Source organism: Coenobita brevimanus, chromosome 103 (assembly GCF_032717465.1).
Source record: "Coenobita brevimanus isolate Jiangsu-jjx chromosome 103, ASM3271746v2, whole genome shotgun sequence".
Lineage (NCBI taxonomy): Eukaryota > Metazoa > Arthropoda > Malacostraca > Decapoda > Coenobitidae > Coenobita > Coenobita brevimanus.
Genome location: NC_137056.1, coordinates 5,219,867 through 5,232,929, shown reverse-complemented (window position 1 = coordinate 5,232,929; position 13,063 = coordinate 5,219,867). Strand labels below are relative to the sequence as shown.

The window sequence follows — 13,063 nt, the reverse complement described above, 5'->3', positions numbered from 1 at the left end:
ATATTCAGTGCTCACAGGGAAGTGCGCATGGAAGTGAAAAAGTTACTACATGACAGTATTGTGATACCAACTCAAACGTATGGTAGTGAAGCTTGGACGTTGTTGGAAGGACACAAGAGTGAGAGCAGTGGAAATGAGTTATTTAAGTGGAGCCTGTGGAGTCACATGGAGAGACAGGCTGACAAATGAGGATATAAAGGAACGTTGTGGTGTGGATGTGGATGTGATAGGAAGCGTACGGAGAAAAACACTGAGGTGGTTTGGCCATGTGGAGAGGATGGAGGGTGAGAGACTGATGAGGAGAGTGTATATGAGTGAGGTGGAGGAAGGGAGAGGAAGAGGGAGGCCGAGGATGAGATGGAGGGATGGGGTGGAGAGGTATATGAGAGAGGGGGGTGTGAGTTGGGAGCAGGGCAGTGAAATGGCGGGGGACAGGACGACGTGGAGGCGATCTGTTTGTGGCCACCCCATACGGGATTGAGGCGTCAGGCAAAAGATAGATAGATAGATAGTCTGTACTATTGAATTCTCTAAATTTTACCAAATATATCCGTGTAGTCTACTGCTTCCCCAATGCTTCTTCAGAACCCAGTGTATCTGACTCCATATCCACACAGTTGAGTAACCTTAACCTCACCTTTAGTACTGAAATTACCATTTTGGGTGATTTTAGCATACATAATGTAGAATGGTTATTGCATTCTGCCAGGACTGATGATAACAAACATAATGTAGAATGGTTGTTGCATTCTGCCAGGACTGACAATACTGGTCTAGAATGCGAGCTGTTTGCAGAATCGTTTAATCTCACACAGTTGGTAAAGCACCTAACTAGAATACCAGATAATCCTGACCGTAATGCCCATCTCTTTGATCTGTTCTTGACAACTAATCCAGATCAGTAGAGGATAGAAGTACTATCACGACTTCGGATTCTCCAGCCACAATCACATTAAAGCCTCATCAGTTGGTTCCTCCAAATCTCCCCTTTCTGAACCTGTCAGGGTGATCCAATAGCACTTTGATGGGGCAGACTGGGATGGATTCAGAAATTATCATACTGACATTGCATGACAGTTTTTCTTCTTTAGTGACATCAGTTCTACCCAGTCCCATATTAATAACTTAATACAAGCTAGTATGGAACTGTTCATACCAAGTCAACAGTTCACTAAAAGATTGGACTCCCCCAAAATGGTTTGATAGCAATTGTACCAGAGCAGCAGCCCACAAGTCTTTAGCATATAACTCTTACTTAAAATAAAAAACATCTGAATCACTCTGTCAATTTAAAATTGCTGGAAACCATCCAAAAGCAGTAATAAATTTTGCTAAGTCAAACTTTCTTCAAAACCAAGCATCCAAACTACTAAACAGTCCAAATGACAATAGAATATTCTGGTCAACTCTTAATTCTTTCAATAATAGCTTTGACAAGTCATCACCTATTCCCCCACTAAAATATTCAGATGGTAACATTACAAATGGCCCGGGTGGTAAAGGAAATATCCTTGCCAGTATGTTTGGCAGAAATTCTACATTAGGGGAAGTATGCTAGAACATCGCATAACTAGAACTTAACTCTTCAAAAATTGCCCCACTTAAAATACAGATAGATATGTTAAATCCATCCTAGACAATTTACCAACCAACAAAGCTCCAGGCCCAAATGGAATTCCTCCAGTTGTTTTGAAAAAGTGCTCCCCAGAATTATTCATACAATGCATATGTACTTCTTCAATCCCTAAGTCATGGAAAAAAGCCAATATCCACCCAATTCCAAAGAAAGGAAGTTCCTCCAACCCCTCTGATTACAGACCTATAGCTATTACAAATTTGAAATCGTAATGAATAAGCACATACAGGAATTAAACATCTTGAATCCAGTAACTTAATCAGTGATAGATAGTATGGTTTTTGCCATATAAGAACAACCACTGATATGCTTAATCTTTTGAGATTCCGACGACGTGATTTCGCATCATCATAAATCCAACCGATGATAGTCTGATGGCTTCAATTCGAGTCATAGGAAGGAAGAGAAGACGGAGGGGGGTGCAAGGAACAGCGTGGTGGACTGAAGAGGTGAAACGGGCTGTGGCACAAAAGAAGAAAGCATACAATGAATGGATGAGAAATAGGGACGTGGAAGAAGTTGAGAGGTGGAAGAGAGAGTTATATGTAGAAAGGAAGAGAGAGGTGAAAAGATTAGTAAGAGAGAGTAAGAAGAGAGTGGATGAGGAATTTGGAAGGAATTTGAGTGTAAAGTGGAGGGACTGTAAGAAAATGTTCTGGAAAGAGGTGAAAAGAGTAAGACAGGGTGGAAGTGAAGTTAGCAGGGGAGTGAAATATAAAAATGGTAGATTACTAGTGGAGAAGGGAGAAAAAGTGAGCAGATGGAGAGAACACTTTAAGGAATTGTTGAACGTGGAGGATGGAAGTAATGCAAGTATAAGTGGCTGGGGAATGGCCGGGAGAAGGAGGGAGGTGAGAAGACAGGAAGAAATCAGTAGGATAGAAGTTGTGGAAGCAATGAAGAAAGTTAAATCAGGGAAAGCCCCAGGAATTGATGGAGTGTGTGGTGAAATGTTGAAGCATGGGGGAGAGATAGTAGTAGAATGGATGTGGAAGATGTGCAGATTGGCCTGGGAGAAAGGTAGAGTCCCGGAGGATTGGAAGTCAGGTATAATTATTCCCTTGTACAAAGGAAAAGGGGAAAAAGAAGTGTGTGGTAATCATAGGGGCATTTGTCTTCTTAGTATAATAGGAAAAGTGTATGGTAGGATACTTATTGACAGAGTTAGAGAAAGAACAGAGAAATTAGTTGGAGAAGAACAGGGAGGCTTTAGGAAGGGAAGAGGTTGTGTAGATCAGATATTCATTCTCAGATCTTTAGGGGAAAAGTTTCTAGAGAAGGGAAAGAAGTTGTATGCGGCTTTCATGGATTTGGAGAAAGCATATGACAGGGTGGATAAACTAGGATTGTGGAAAGTGTTAAGAATATATGGAATAGATGGGAAGTTGTTGAATGCTGTGAAGAGTATGTATGATGGTGCGAAGGCTGCAGTGCGTGTGGATGGTGAACTAAGTGAATTTTTCTCTTTGAAAGTTGGGTTGAAACAGGGATGTGTCATGTCTCCATGGTTGTTCAATCTGTACATGGATGGGGTAATAAAAGAGGTACAAGGTAGGGTAGTGGATGTTGGAGTGGCCCTGGTGAGAGAGGATAGTGTTTGGAAACTCCCTGTACTGTTGTTTGCAGATGATACCTTGTTGTTGAGTGAAGACGAAGGAGAGCTGCAAGGCTTGGTGGATGAGTTTGAGAGAGTGTGTAGGAAACGGAATCTAAAGGTGAATGTAGGGAAGAGTAAAGTGATGGTCTTTGAGAGAGGTGAAGTCAGTGAATGTACAGCGAGGTTGGATGGTGAGGAATTGGAAAATGTGAGTACGTTTAAGTACTTGGGTAGTGTGATGAGTAAGGATGGAGGTTTGGAGGGTGAAGTGCTTGAAAGGGTACAGCAGGGAAGAAAGGTTGCTGGTTCTTTGAAAGCAGTGATAAGAAACAGGGAAGTGAGCATGGAAGTGAAAAAGTTACTACATGACAGTATTGTGATACCAACTCTAACGTACGGAAGTGAAGCGTGGACGTTGTTGGAAGGACACAAGTCAAGAGTGAGAGCCGTGGAAATGAGTTATTTAAGAGGAGCCTGTGGAGTCACATGGAGAGACAAGCTGATGAATGAGGATATAAAGGAGCGTTGTGGTGTTGATGTGGATGTGATAGGAAGCGTTATGAGGAACACACTGAGGTGGTTTGGCCATGTGGAGAGGATGGAGGGTGAAAGACTGACGAAGAGAGTGTATGTGAGTGAGGTGGAGGGGGAAAGAGGGAGGGGGAGGCCGAGGATGAGATGGAGAGATGGGGTGGAGAGGTATATGAGAGAGGGGGGTGTGAGTTGGGAGCAGGGGAGTGAAATGGCGGGGGACAGGGCGACTTGGAGGCGATTTGTTTGTGGCCACCCCAAACGGGATTGAGGCGTCTGGCAATAGATAGATAGATATATATATATATATACAGTGCTCGTCAGAAGTATTCAGCGATGTCCGCCGGGCGCGCAATACTTATGGCCCAAAAAGAATCACCCCATTTTTGGGGGTAAGAATTGAGCCACAAGTTTGAGCTCCGAGCATGACGTCACGGTAGCCTGAGGCCTTCTGACGCGCTGGTTGGTTCCCGCCTCAGTTGCCCACGGGCTGCCTGAGAGAGAGGAACTCCGCCGAGTGTCCCTCTCAAATTGCGCCATTTTTTACCGAGTGTCCCGCAGTGTTTTGGCCTTCAAAACTTTGTTATGGCACCTATCCGTGAACTATCGAGTGAAATCATATCCCAGATCATTGCTCTAAAGGAGGCAGGCCACCAGACAAAGGAAATTAGTGAATTGGTTGGTGTGGGACGATCGACAGTGCGTCGTTGGTGTGCGCGGTTTCGGGAGGAAAACAGTGGTGAAGTTCCCACAAAGAAACCGAGGTCTGGTAGGCCTAGGAAAACTTCCCCAAGGTCTGTTAATGTTTTAAAACGTGCAGTGGAGTTTAATCCTTGTGTGAGTGCAAGGAAAATTAAGGAGAGCAACCCAGAAGTGTTTGGTGAGGTGTCAGTGAGAACAGTGTCTCGTAGGGTGCATGAGCTTGGTTACACAAGTCACAGGCCTGTGAAAAAGCCTCTTCTCTCTAGCAGCCAGAGAATTCGTAGGCTTGCCTTTGCTAATAAATATCTAAATTGGGGTGAGGAGCAATGGTTGTCAGTGTTGTGGTCTGATGAGGCAACGTTTAGTGTTACCTGTAACAGAGGAGCATGCAAAGGTAGTGACCCACTTGACCCACGGTATGTAGAAAGCACAGTTAAACATCCTGATTCACTCATGGTATGGGGTTGTTTTTCAGGGAAGGGTTTGGGGAAGCTTGTTGTACTTCCCAAGAACCTCAGAGTGAATCAGGATGTTTACCTGGAGCTTCTGTGTGATCATTTACCAGACTCCTTCGAGCTAACAGGTGCACGAGTGTTTCAGCAGGATGGTGCACCTGCTCACAAGGCCAAATCGGTCACCAATTGGCTTCGTGACTGCGAGGTATCATTCATGACAGACTGGCCAGGAAATAGCCCAGACCTCAACCCGATTGAAAACCTCTGGTACCTCGTAAAGAAGAGTCTCCAAGGGAAGGACGTGAGCTCTCTGCCTAAGCTGGAAGCCGCCATTCGTGACTCCTGGGACAAAATACCCCTCCAGCACCTCAGGAGCCTCGCCCTTTCACTTCCAAGACGTCTCAGGTCCGTGAAGAAACGTAAAGGCTACCCTACGAAGCACTGAAGGTAAATAAAATGCATTATTTATATGTTTTTTCAATGTTGAAAGGTTTGTTTCTCAGGAGGGACGCAGGGCGCCCCATACTTCTGACGAGCACTGTATATATATATATATATATATATTTTTTCTGGCCTCGTTCCACATACACAATCCTGTTTATCCTTTTCCAACTACTTGTTTTTACATTGACGAATACATCAGACAGATATGCATAATAAATAGGTTTATACCATGAATAACATCGATATTACCAGCATGGATATTTGCCAGTTGACAGCTAGAGCTTTTGCTTTTCTGTGTTAAAACTAACATAAATTGCCATAACCTACAGTATATATCAATAGAAAGGGAATTTACTGTAGATTGACATGGTGCTATCAAATTTCACGTAACTCTAATACTTTTTTTTACAAATATTTTTCTATGGAAGGGTGTGCGAGTTTTCTTTTTTGGCTAACTTCTACTCATCCTATTGGCCTTTTAGCTATCGTATTTACCTTTTTCAACCATACTACGATAAAGAGCAACTATTCAGCTTTAAAACAGTATCACATTCATTAGTGTACCATAAAAAGTTAGTGTACAGTGGCCAATTAAGTACAAATATCGCTGCAACAACAGCATGCTCTGTGTATGCCTAACTGAATCTGGCACAGACACAATCGGCCGAGGGCGGAAAATCTCAACGAGTTAACCCCTAACCACCAGCTGACATGTATAGCCGTCATGATTTTAGGTGCGAGCAATGCTGGTTGACGTATAGCCACAAGTGTCTTCCCACCACCCTTTGAACTTTAACTTGTCCGCACTCATCGATGGGACCACCTGGAGACGTGGGGATACTTTCACTTGAAAGGGGAAGAGTTTGTGAGTCTTATGTATCTTTAATTTTTTCTCTAGCTGTAATAGTTTGGCAGATATTAAGGTTTGAAGTAAGGGTATTTTTTTCTGTCATGGATATCCCCCATAGGGAGGAGTGTGCAACATCGGGAAACCCCCAGCTTGTTGGGGTTAATCTTCTGACTCACACCAACATGGGGAAACTCATTCAGTAGCCCTTGATATTTCTAAAGCTTTTGACAGTGTGGCAACATTCCCTGCTATCCAAACTCTCTTGCTATGGACTAACATCTTTTGTTCCTCTGAGTTCCTCATATCTCAGCTACAGAAAGATAAAAGTAGATCCAATATACTGTATTACCAATATATTCCTGTGTACAGTACAGGTTTCTCTCTGCATAAAAGTAGATGATGTATGTTCTAATTTCCACTCAGTTAATGCTAGTGTGCCACAAGGACCAGTTCTGGCTAAAACCCTATTTCTAATTCATATTTATTATCGCTTATCTGTCACCCATAATCCCATCCATTCATATGCAGATGACAACACTTCACAGTCCATTCACACTTAAACACCCATTCACAAAGTTTCATATCTCTAACCCACAACTCAGTACAGCCATCTCCATAAATCAAGACTTATCTAGGATCACTGAATGGGGACAAAATAACCTAGTCTCATTTAATTTTAGTGTAGTAAAACCAAATACTGTATATTCAATTTATTAATAGACAGATATTGCCAGATCCCTATACTGTATTACCTTCAGTGTCAGTAATACTGTATTCCTGTCTCCATAAGTATTAAAATTCTTGGTGTTTCTCTTAACAGTGACATCAGCTGGACCTCTCACGTCAGATCACTTGCTAAAACCACCTCAAAGAAACTTGGATTATTGCACAGAATTCGTAGCTTCTTCACAGACAAGTAGTTGGCCATAATTTATAAGAGTTATGTGTGCTCTCAGTTGGAATATTGCTCCCTCTTGTGAAGTGGATGTGGGAGGTTGCACTAAAGCAGCTAGACAAAATTCTGAACAAAGCTGTTAGAATTATTAATTGCCCTGCTATGACAGATAAACTACCTCCCCTACAGGTAAGAAAGAATGTTGCCTCCCTTGCATTATTTTACAGATACTTATATGGCAAATGCTCAGACGAAGTTGCATCCATTGTGCCACCTCTCCATGTCTTCCCTTGTGCTACATGGGCATTTGGTAGTACTCATGACTCAAATGTCACAGTGCCATATTGCAGAACTTCCTCCTATCAGAAATCTCTTATTCCTCAAACTGCATCTCTTTGGAACACACTTCCCCGGAATTGTTTCCCCCTAAACTTCAACCTGCAGCTGTTCAAGTCCAACTGTTACAGATTTTTTAATGAATGGAGGACACCAGTAATCTGGTGTATGGATTATTTTATTTATTCATTTGTTTTTCCTTCCTCTGTTGTATTATTAAAAAATAAATAAATAAAACAATCCATCCATCATCTAATCCAGTGTTGCACCTTGAGGAGCAAAGGAGCCCTGGGCTAGGCAAGTTGGTCCTGACATTTAAGATAAAAGAAATAAATACATCATGGAGTGCAAAAATCACTATCGCAACATAACAACACAACAGTGAGAATACCTGCCTACTGATTGCCGGCGGTAAGCAGACTGATCATTTGTGGAGGTATGGAAGGTGACCAGATTAAAGGAATGAAATGAGGGGGGAAGATGACAGGAAAGGGCATTAACTAGGAAACGACCTTGACTTCACATCACACAACTTCATTCAGTCTCTCGTATCACGTGACTACCCTGTGAAGGGGTAGGCATTCAAAGATGTGCACACTGTTAAATATTTACTGATATATTTGCCCATGAACTTTCCCGGTTGTCTGATCATTTGTTATCTGGATACCGCAGGATCATACCGGATATCTTGGACTGTACTGTATGTATAATTTATGTACATGAATCATAGTAGTGGATAAAGTAAAGTAAATATTTATAATGCTTTGGTAATACAGTAATTTGTTTTACTGGCTGCAGTTTAGTATTGGTAGTAATGGTACAGTGTCATTTAAAAGTAGTTTCAAACTAGCAGTATGTTTCTAAATCCAGCAGTTTAACAGGGCATTTTTGTTTAATGTGTACTCTTTTTTGGGATTCACATGATTATAAATTCTTTTCCAGGTGGAGTCTGCCATGGCATGGTGGAAGCCCCCTAACACTGGCATGTACCCATTTGGCACAAAGTCATGGACAATGGAGGATGAGTTATGTGGATTTGTCAAGGGAGCACAGGTCGACTTGACCTTGTCTGCTTGTGGGAGGGGGAAGTTTACATGTAGTGATGGTTCCTGTATATCCTTAGACCAAAGATGTGATCTGCGCATTGACTGTCCAGATCAGAGTGATGAGGCACACTGTTCTCTGGTGGAAATGCCCGTAGATTACCAAAAAACAATTCCACCTCCTGCACCAGCAAAGAATGAATCCTTCCCTGTTAAATTCAAGATCAGCATCATCTCTTTCCCATCTGTGGCCACACAGGACCTAACTTTTATAACCACATTCCAGCTCAGCCTTCAGTGGCAGGACACCAGACTAAACTTTCTAAACCTTAAAAGTGATCGGACTCTCAATGTGCTGACGAATGAGGTGAAGCTAAGTATTTGGACTCCGCGTCTTTTTTTCAGCAATGCTCATGGGAATGTCTTCACAAATTTAGATCAGGGGTCACGTGTGGAGTGTGTGCAGGGAGGCGAGCCAAGGATAGGAGGGCCCCACCTTGTTAGGGAAAGTATGTAATTATGGAATAATCTTATTTTGCCTCAAACGGTATAGGATTTTTTTTTTTTTTTTTTAGGCATAAATTTAAACATCATACAAGCTATTCACTATTGATGCATTTCAGTGTACACGTTAAGTTGATATTTTCTTACTTAAACAGTATACCCAATACAGATGAATAAACTAGCTTACATAGACAAGTCATAACCCGCCCTGTCCTATTGACGTGAATAAACGTCCACACGTTTTGTCACTGCCAATCCCGTTGACGTATATAAATATGAATCAATTGCAAGGTCCTTAATTTGCACAATTTTCAATTTTCGCAAGTAATTTTTGGTACGTATACACGGGACACCTTCCTCTACAAGATGCCAGGCAGGGACAATGTCTTACCCAGCATGACCCCCCCCCCTCCCCCGCATGCCATTGTCTCAGCAATTCACCTGTTACCAGTGACCTGGCCAGTAAAGACATGTCGTGCCATGGTACGAAATTCAGGGTCAGAGTGATTCCCCAATTGATGACAATGTGGAGGACAAACTTTACATAGCATTAGAGGAAGAAACAGTCAGAAATGATGATCAAGTAATGTCGCCAAAAAGGGTCAGGTATGTTGATGTGTTTGGTGAGTGAAACAATGCTTATATTGCCTATTGTACTGTGTGAAAACCAATATACTCTCATACTACATATAAATTCGTACCAAATAAATAAATAAATACCATTTATGAGTGGTGTGGAATGGTTACCCTCCTGTAGAACTTGTTTTCTTTGGAGCCAGCCTGATAGAAAACCCAGTAAGGTAAGGAGGTACTGCTACCTGTATTGAGTATTTTAAACCTCAGGTGGCCGACTTCTCTATGAATTTTCGATGTTTCTCACCAAAAGTGGAGGTTTGAGCCAAAAAAAAAAATTTCCACAAATGATTGGGATTGGGGGGAGTCAGTGGTTGAAAAGTGGTCGGGACAGGGCGGGTTAATTAGGAACTGTTACCATACAGACCTGCAGTTTGATGCATTGTTTTATGAATTTCACAGATTAGGGTCCTGTGAATGTAACTGATTGTTTTAATGTTCCATGGAAAAATTTGATGGGTGGCAACTGATAGACATGGTTAAGAGTGTTGTGCACTTCATCAACCTCATCTCTGATGCCTTGCTCTGTCCTGAAAACTCCCTCAACAGGAGATAGCCTTGACAAAACCACTTCCAGACTACTTTGTTCTCTCATACTGTACATTACTCCTCTTCCTTCTCACTAACCATGCTTCACTCTCTTCTTCCATCTCAACCTCATCTAGCTTTATTCTGTCTCACTTTCACTATTTTTTTGACAACCTATCTATGCACATTCTTTGAGTATGTCGATACTTTCTCAGTGTATTACTTTTATCATTTCATGAATTCCACATCTCACTTCTGTCACCCTTCTCCTTTGTGCAGAATATTAATAAATTGCTCTGTTACTTGCCCCACCCACCTTGCTTATGTTTGCAGCTGTTCTGAGAATGATAATATCGACAGTGCATAATGCAGCAAGTACAGTACTCATACTCACTGCTTTGATGAGTGATGGCCTGGATGAGTGAAACAGAATGAGGCTATAACTGTGCCTTTGTACAAAAGTAAATGTGATCAAATTAAGAGTACATATTAGCATGGAATAAGCCTGTTCAGTGTTGCAGAAAAATATATGGAAGAACAATAGTAGAGTACATTAAGTTACATATCGCAGTGTGTGGTGAGTGATGAATTTGGTTAATTTTTCAAAGTGATCCCAGACGTTTGCAGTAAGGCAGTTAGTGGAGATACCATGTGGGATTGACTCCCAAGTTATTAATGCCATTTGTAGATATAAAAGACATATGGCAAGTTGAACATGGAGGGTTTATGAAAGGTGTCTTATATGCATAGTGTGAATGAAAAACTTGAAGCTCAAGCTGCATCATATAGCAAGGGAGTTTATGAAGCAGGGTCAGAGCACATTTAATATCTGCTTGTACCAAAAGATGAAACCCGGTGCTTTTGAATATGGGGTACATGCATTTTTAATGTCTTATATTTCCATATACCAGTACTGTAAGCAAAGAGTCTCCTGCATAAAGAAGGACCATTCTCATACCACTTATATAGTTTTGACTCTGACCTGGCCCAAAATTGTCATCTGTCCATGTTGAATGTGAAGTTGTAACAATAGATTAACACTAGAATGTGGTGCTAGTCATGAAGAAGTTCTGTGGAATGGATGTAGGGTTGTAATATTGTCTTCTGTCATTGAGCTGTGTGAAATAAGCTACAAAAGCAGAAAAATCTGGGCCAAGTCAGAGTAAAATGAGTAGTCAACTTACAGGGAATAAAGTGGCCAATCAAGTGAAGTCTTTACCTGTTTTAACTCATTACATCATGCTGTACTTTCAGTGAGTATCTTTTCTGGAGAAGAGAACAGCCTGGAGATGAGTCAGATGTACACGGTGACTTACAGCTGTGACTTTGACCTCCTCATGTTTCCCTTTGATGCACAGGTTAGACTTTATTTTTCAAGTGTTCCCCCCTCCCTCCCTAGAGAATAGTACCTCAGTTATTCTTTTACTGTTTACCAATAATTTCTAGTGGTAGTTGGTGGCAATCATCATCCACTTATTTGATGTAGTGCTGCTTGCTACTTTCGTTAATGTGTCTTTATCATTCAGTTTTTGTGTCTGCCCTCCTCTCTTGTTTTCCATTTCCTTCCTGTCACGTTTTATCTTTTTCCACTTCAGGTGGTTCTACATTGAGAGGCAAATGTAATGGTTTCCTGTAATCATGTAACCAGATCATGGTGTGAATGGAGCCTGCTGTGGTGACCTTGTTAACTGGTGGAGAGATGCAAATGTGGCACCCATCCAGGAACCAAGCCTCCACACATTTCCCCAGCAAGGCACAGTCAACCACAGAGGAATGGAACATTAGCTCACTGCACAGGATGGACCTGCAGGGGCAGTTGTTTTCCTATAGTTGATGGGTCTGCTTGGCCAGACAGACGGGAGTTGAACAAAAACAACAGCAACAACCATTAATTTCTTTGGCATGATTTATGGTGCAAATGTACTCTGTCATTTCATGTTTAGTTATGTCTTGAACATGTACACTAGTCATAAACTAAATATGGAGACTGCAGTCATTTTGGGAATATTAATTAAATCATCATGCCTTGCCAGCTATTAATACAAAGACGTTCATGGACTGAACGAGTTAGATGCAAACTGCTGCAGTTGTGAAGTATTGGGTATAGATAAATTTTATTTACATCTCAATTAAGAGTAGTTCTGAAACACTCTATGTATCAGAATTAATAAAGCACAGTAATGTTTGGTCTGGGGTATATATCTGTAGCTTGAAAGACACACCATGTCTTGTCAGAAGTGGTATGTCACATACAGTTTAAATTCTGTACATTTGCATGCATACACTACATTATGTTATATTGTACATACATTGTTGTGTATGTTTCTTGGCAGGTGTGCCAGATGACTTTCCTGCTGGTGTCTGCATCCTCTGCCTACATGAGACTGGTTCCCCACTTTGCCAGCTATACTGGTCGTGCTAATCTCATCGAATACTCAATTGGTATATCAACTTTCATATTATGTATTATGCACAGTCACATGTATAGATCAGATATTTATTCTTAGATCTTTAGTGGAAAAGTTTCTAGAGAAGGGAAAGAAGTTGTATGCGGCTTTCATGGGTTTGGAGAAAGCATATGACAGGGTGGATAGACAAGGATTGTGGAAAGTGTTAAGAAAATATGGAGTAGAAGGGAAGTTGTTGAATGCTGTGAAGAGTATGTACGATGGTGCGAAGGCTGCAGTGCGTGTGGATGGTGAACTAAGTGAATTTTTCTCTTTGAAAGTTGGGTTGAAACAGGGATGTGTCATGTCTCTATGGTTGTTCAATCTTTACAGTGCTCGTCAGAAGTATGGAGCGCCCTGCGTCCCTCCTGAGAAACAAACCTTTCAACATTGAAAAAACATATAAATAATGCATTTTATTTACCTTTAGTGCTTCGTAGCGTTGCCTTTACGTTTCTTCAC

At 41.5% G+C, this 13,063-nt stretch overlaps 1 protein-coding gene across 1 annotated transcript in view; it reads left to right on the top strand.

The window, feature by feature from the left end:
- LOC145415574 (uncharacterized) overlaps positions 1–13,063 on the top strand; it is a 90,937-nt gene that overhangs the window by 43,606 nt on the left and 34,268 nt on the right. Inside the window, exons 7-9 of the mRNA XM_080284794.1 lie at positions 8,389–8,998; positions 11,409–11,512; positions 12,488–12,596. Of these exons, the coding sequence (XP_080140920.1) occupies positions 8,389–8,998; positions 11,409–11,512; positions 12,488–12,596 (823 nt within the window). The remainder of the gene's footprint in view (positions 1–8,388; positions 8,999–11,408; positions 11,513–12,487; positions 12,597–13,063) is intronic.